The sequence below is a fragment of the Nannospalax galili genome, unplaced genomic scaffold (genome assembly GCF_000622305.1).
Source record: "Nannospalax galili isolate Female #2095 unplaced genomic scaffold, S.galili_v1.0 scaffold45, whole genome shotgun sequence".
Lineage (NCBI taxonomy): Eukaryota > Metazoa > Chordata > Mammalia > Rodentia > Spalacidae > Nannospalax > Nannospalax galili.
In genome coordinates, this window is record NW_008355775.1 from 4,208,707 (window position 1) to 4,214,957 (window position 6,251).

The following is a 6,251-nucleotide window of genomic DNA, read 5'->3' on the forward strand; positions in this document are numbered from 1 at the left end:
TCAGCATTCACCATTGCAGGACCCAGTGCCAGCTTTGCTCTCTGCCTGATCTGTTGAGATGAAGCTTCTGGGGGCAGGCCTGTCTCAAGGGAGCATGCAGGTGGAGGAGGGACACCCTAGCTTCTGGGGGTCTGGGAAGGACAATTGCACTGTTCACAAACTTGAATGTGCCTGTAAATCACCTGACAGTCTTAAAATTCTCATTCTGACTGGGGCGGTCTGGGCTGGGGCTGGAAGCTCTGCATTTCTAAGAAACTTCACTGGAGGACTGGGGACCCCGCTTAGCTGCTCCTCCCAGTGGTTCCTTCAGTTTCCATGAGAGTAAGCTGCCTGCTCTCAAATTCTTATCCAAGGTCCTGCCTCTGGGAGAAGCATTTCTTTCCCATCTCTTCTTGAATTCTGCAGTCCTTTTTTAAGGTTTCACAAAGCCTGAATACCACCTTGCAACAGGAGCTGAGGAAGACACTTCATTTTTTTCATTTCCAGAGTGAGGGATTTAGATTCTTACCTCTCAGTCTGAAGGTTTCTCGATATTAGTTTGATTATGGAACCTTTGGTGCTCTTCTTTGTAAGTTTTCCTGCTCTGTGCATAACCTTTAAGTTGGGCTGGCTCTACATGCTGTTCATCCTCAAAAGATATCTCTGGACACGAATGGAAACAGGAGCAGTGTCTTCAAACACAATAGCAAGGACCTTACATTACAGAAAATTTGTGATAGAAAATGTTCACACATGTAGATGACATTTTAACTGTGAAAGGAAGAAAAGGACCATTCAGAGAAGTTTAAGACAGGAGTTTCAGGCAGAGTCTATTAAAATGAAAATCAGTGTGAAACCAATAGAAGATGAAACTAATCAACAGACACCCAAACTAGAAATAATAAAGATAAGAAAACACACCTTTGAGTTTGCATACTGTTTTTTAAAAAATGATTTATTTTATTTTTATGTGCATGGGTGTTTTGACTGCGTGTATATGAGTGCACCCATGCATGCAATGCCTTCAAAGACCAGAAGAGGGAATCAGATCCTCTGGAACTGGGGTTTCAGGTGGTTATTAACTGCCATGTAGATACTGTCAACTAAACTTGAGTCCTCTGCAAGATCAGTGCTCTTAATCACTGAGCCATCTCTCCATCCCATGTGTCTTTTTTTAAAATTAATATATACAAATATACACATATAAAAACAAATTTACACATATAGATACATGTTGTCTTACTTCAGATCATTACTTTGATCCTACATTCTTATATCTACCTTTAAACATTTGTGAAATTTCTAAAGTTTATAAGAATCCATATATAAGAATACACATAATTCAATATTATTATTTTACCATGTTTTATTCAAAATAGCACACTTCAGCCTAAATATGCTTCACTTCTAATAATTTAATAAGTTTTCCAAAGCACTGATAAGTAAAACTTACTCTGTTCTTGTTGTGTAACAAGCCCACACATCCCAGTGATATACAGCTATAAGCATTTATGTCTCATTCTTAAGTCTGAATGTCTGCTGGGTGGCTTGTTACAGGCTGCAAGTCTGCAGGTTGTGGAAACCATTAGTAACATGACGGCAATATGTGAACTGAGTCAGATGCTGATAGGTCACTAGTTGGATATAGACTCTTCCCTACGGCAGGAGGTAGATGTTCCTGAGAACAGAATTACCCGGTGCTTCCATGGGTGAGGCTTGGTGTACAAGTACCTCCACACCTTCCATTCCAAACAAGTCATACAGCCAAGCCCAACATCGATAGAAACCTGCCACAGAGTTATAAGTAGAGGGAGTAAACACATGCTGAACGATCACCTATCCACGAATTCCTAAATTGTGATGAATTGCCATTATGGAAGACATTTTTAAAGCTCTTCAGGCACTTTCCAAGGAGGACTACCAAGCCTGAGGTGAGCGAAGGGGCACTGCAGTTGGCATAAGCACATAGCTGAGAAAGCGGCTACCTTGGATGCAACAGCTTTAATTTGTTTTTTTCCTCCTAAGAAGAAGGCCCTGGGTTCGACCTCCCAGTACTACATAGCAGGGCATAGTGACATATGCCTGGTAATTTCAGCACTGGGACTATAAGTCAGGTGAGTTCAAGGCCAGCCTGGGCTACATGAGGTTCTATGCCTCCCTGCTCCCAAAGTCATTTTTATAAAGTTAAAACTTCATACTTCTCTAACTAAATGCACTCCATATTAATTTATGCTCACATAGGCTGGAGCTGATCAGATTCATGGGTTCCTAAAAGCTCTCAATATTTTTTTTTCTTGTTTAAAATATGCCATTTAATTTATATTATATTATAAAGGAGAAGCAAAGTCTCCAGGCTCTCCTTCCTGATGTTCCCATGCTAAGCTTGGTGGCCAGAGGCGCAGGCTGAAGGACCATCATTCCCGGAGTCAGTGATTCCAGGACCCCTGGAGCCCTGGCTTCCAACCAGGTGGACCTGCCTCCTCAGCACACAACAGGCAAGCCACGTCACCTCTCCAGGCCTCCATGGCTTTGCCAAAAATGCTCTCTCTAGGGCAGCCAGACATGAATCTGGGAGTTCCTGGAGGGTTTCTGATATCGCTGTTCCATAATGAGAACTGCTTTGTAAAGTCAGAGGCTGCAGCTCTGCAAACCGCAGTTACCACCACGACTTGTGGGCATGTTCATATCCAATGTCCTAGATTTTGTCTCGGTGTCTTTGGGGATTTGTGTGGACCATTGGTAACAACGTGGCAGTTCCTGATCTTAAATTCTTTAGATAAAACTCAGCTGGGAGTGGTGGCGCACGCCTTTAATCCCAGCACTCGAGAGGCAGGCAGATCTCTGTGAGTTCAAGGCCAGCCTGGTCTACATAGTGAGTTCCAAGACAGCTGGGGCTACACGGAGACCCTGTCCCAAAAAGACCAAAAAAAAAAACGTTACCTTCTACTTGTTGGGTGGCTCTGATGCACCTACACTCGCAGCCCTCCATTCACCCTTTGTTTTTTGTTTGTTTGGCAATTTCGAAACAAAATGATCTTTGGAGCCTCTGGAATGTCCTAAGATTTTGAACTAGGGCCTGATCGGTGAGTATCTGCAATGCCCAGCAGGCAGGGGAAAAAAGTCAAAGTGCCAACAACCAAATCACCCGACCAACAAAACACAGAAGTCGAGCTCTGAAGTGTTTCCACAGCAAAGGTTCTGCACTCTGGAGAGGACACGGTCCCTTCTCAGGGCTCCCGTGTTTGTCGAAGTCTTCAGCTAATGATGGCTGTACTTCTTTGTTCTGGAAAATATTTGTAGACCTACTGCCTCCCTACACCTTAAGGCAGCTTCACTTTCTTGGATGCCGAACAGCACTCCTGTTCTGCACCAGGAGAGGCCCCCAGTTCCTCTGCGCGCTCCTTCACCCTCCTTGCTGCAGTCCCGGGGTGACACGCGGGGACCCTGACCTCTCACCTCCGGAGCACCTGGCTGCAGGCGGCTGGGGCAGGCAGCGCCCTTTGGAGCGGGGGCGGGCCTCGGGAGAAAGCGGATAACCAAGAGCCCCCGCCGGCTCTGCTGCGACTTCTCTGCCGGGACATGGAGCAGCCGGCGGCTTCCAAGGTGCTCATGAGCCAGGCTGTCCAGCCTGCTCATGCCGATTCCCGCGGCGAGCTGAGCGCGGGGCAGCTGCTCAAGTGGATGGACACCACGGCATGCCTAGCGGGTAGGCGGCGGCAGTTGGCCGAGGGCACTGGGCAGGAACGGGCGGCTCGGATGCTGGTGGCGATCGGCTGGTAATGCCCACCGAGATCCCGAATGGCTGGGATGTCAGAGAGCTGGGGATGCTCTAGGCTGGAGTGCGGAGATGTGGGATGCGCAGGTGCAGAAGATGGAGATAGCTTGCGAAAGGAAACGAAGGGCTGCATTCCCAGAGTCCGAGGGTCCTGTGGAGACAGGGAGCGAGGACCCAGGTAGTTCAACAGCCATCCTCAGATGTTTACTTCTTAAGGTCCCCTTCATCCCATGAAATAAGCGAGGACCCCAAAGATTATATGTCTGTATCCACCGTATTCAAAATTCTAAAATTTAATTCATTGCCAAGAAAGAACGTAGGCTGAAAATACAGCTCAGTGATAAAGTGCACGCATAGCGCGTGGAGCTCTAGGTTCAATTCCCAGGACCTCACACACAAAACAATATCAACATAATTTTTCTTAGAAAACAACTAGATTTTCAGGATAACAAAAGCATTCTTAAAGGACTGGTTATCACTCATGCGTTCATGCGTCATTTTAATGTTTGGTTGATGGAAGTTGTGCCTGTCCCAGACCTCAGTTCACTTTATTGCTGTCAACTGTTATGTAGAGAAGGGAGGATGAGACTTGACTACATTTTTGAGAGGATAAGGGTGAAAATACTAAGAACAAGGGCTAGGGATACAGCCCAGTGGTAGAGGGCTAGTGATGCCCTTGTGTTCCATCCCCAGTACTTGGGGCAAAGGGCACAAAAACAACTAACCTGGAACTGAATGATGCCATCATGCCTTCCCCAAAGTTTGTATTTTGGAAGCACTAATCCACTGCGTGGGTGTATTGAGTAAGCAAGTAATTAAGGTTAAAGTGATGATAAGGGCACATCCTGACCCCATAGGATGTCTTAGAAACTTCGAAGCACTTGAAGCTACAGCCAGAGGCACCATCTGCAAGTCAGGAAGAGAGCCCTTGCCAGAATCTACACTGGCAGGCATGGATTTCACAGCCCACAGAACAGTGAGAAATTAATTACTATTGTTCAAGCTGCCTAGTCCCTGGCATTTTGCTATGGCCACCTCAGCAAAGAAAACCTCTCAACACTGCTGTGAAAATAGTTCCATTTCAGAATCTTTTCCAGATCACTGAGCATCATCTGACTTTGACTTACAGATATCTAGGGATGGTGGCTCTGCATTTGGCGAAAACAGCAGATTGTAATGTAAATGGTTTCCACAAGAAAGGTTGGATGGAGCAGTAATGAGTGTGCTGACTTCGCTCATCTCCAGACTAATGAATACAGGCAGCCTCATCCTGCCTCCCTTCTGAAGAAACTCTTTTGTTTCCTATTGGTATCTTGCATCTCTGGGGCTCTGTTATCTGTACACAATGAACTTTAAATACATGAATCATATCAACAACTCACATTCACCTCCCCCAGCTTAGAACCTCTCAAGTCTTCCCATCATCCTTGAAGTGAAACTCAAACCCCTAGCATTCTTCACTTGGAGTTGAAAATGCACATTTTCTGCAGAGCCAGTCTGAGAGAGAGTCTGAGTCCAGCTTAGGACGTCAGGCTGATAAAACTGTAGCATGCTCCACCAAAGGGCGTTAACATTAAGAACAAGAATAACACTATGCTGCCCATACAGACATTCACCGGTCATTACTGTGTCCTTTCCAGACTGTCTGAGAGCACTCTCATCTCAGTTCCTATTCTTCAGCGATAACAGCCTTTAAAAACAATTATTATTATTTTATTTGTATGAGTGGATTGTCTGCGTGTTTGTAAGCATAAGACTCACAGAGCTCAGAAAAGAGTGTCAGATTCCTTTGGAACTGGAGTGAAGGATGGTTGCTAGCTGCAATGTGGATGCTGGGAATCAAACCCGGTTCCTCTGCAAGAACAGCCAGTGCTCTTAACTGCTGAGCCATCTCTCCAGTCCCAAAACGGCCTTTTTATACCTTCCAGTATGTTCTGAACTCACAGAAATCCATCTGTTTCTGTCTCCAGAGTGCTGGAGTTAAAGGTGTGCACCACCACATCTGGCAGATCCCTGCTTTACTTAAAGAGTTAAGAAAATTCTTAATCCCCTGTGTCTTAACCCCCTATAAAATTCCACTATATTTTTTATACCAATCGGTTTATTTCTATTTGATGAGCTGTTTGGTTTCTGTCTTAAGAGTTTCTAACAAGATCTGAGCTGAATTATGACAACATAACAAAGAAACACAAATATAAACCTACAGATAAGAAAAAGAAATGAGGATATAAACCATAAACATGACTAATAATGACACCTAGTTCCAAGGCAACTGAATGTATGATATTATTAAAATGGTTTTAAAAAATTATTTATTTAATAACCACATAATTAGAAGAAGCATTTCATTACAGCTTTAATGTATTCAATAACAATTTCCAGAGCAATGATGCATCTTTTTCAAAATTGGCTGTAAATTTTTAGGTTCAGAGTTGAATTAATACAGTTATACAATATTGAACTCAGTATAAACCCTATAAGACATAAAATTAAATGA

The 6,251-nt window shown here is 44.3% G+C and overlaps 1 protein-coding gene across 2 annotated transcripts in view; it reads left to right on the plus strand.

Annotated features, from left to right (window-relative positions):
• The first annotated feature begins 2,954 nt into the window (after positions 1 to 2,954).
• Positions 2,955 to 6,251, plus strand: part of Acot12 (acyl-CoA thioesterase 12) — a 66,416-nt gene continuing 63,119 nt past the window's right edge. The window contains exon 1 of one of the 2 annotated variants that reach the window (XM_008853312.2): positions 2,955 to 3,685. In XM_008853312.2, coding sequence (XP_008851534.1) covers positions 3,559 to 3,685 — 127 coding nt within the window. In that variant the 5' untranslated portion in view covers positions 2,955 to 3,558. The remainder of the gene's footprint in view (positions 3,686 to 6,251) is intronic. The other variant, XM_029556228.1, reaches the window with a different exon arrangement.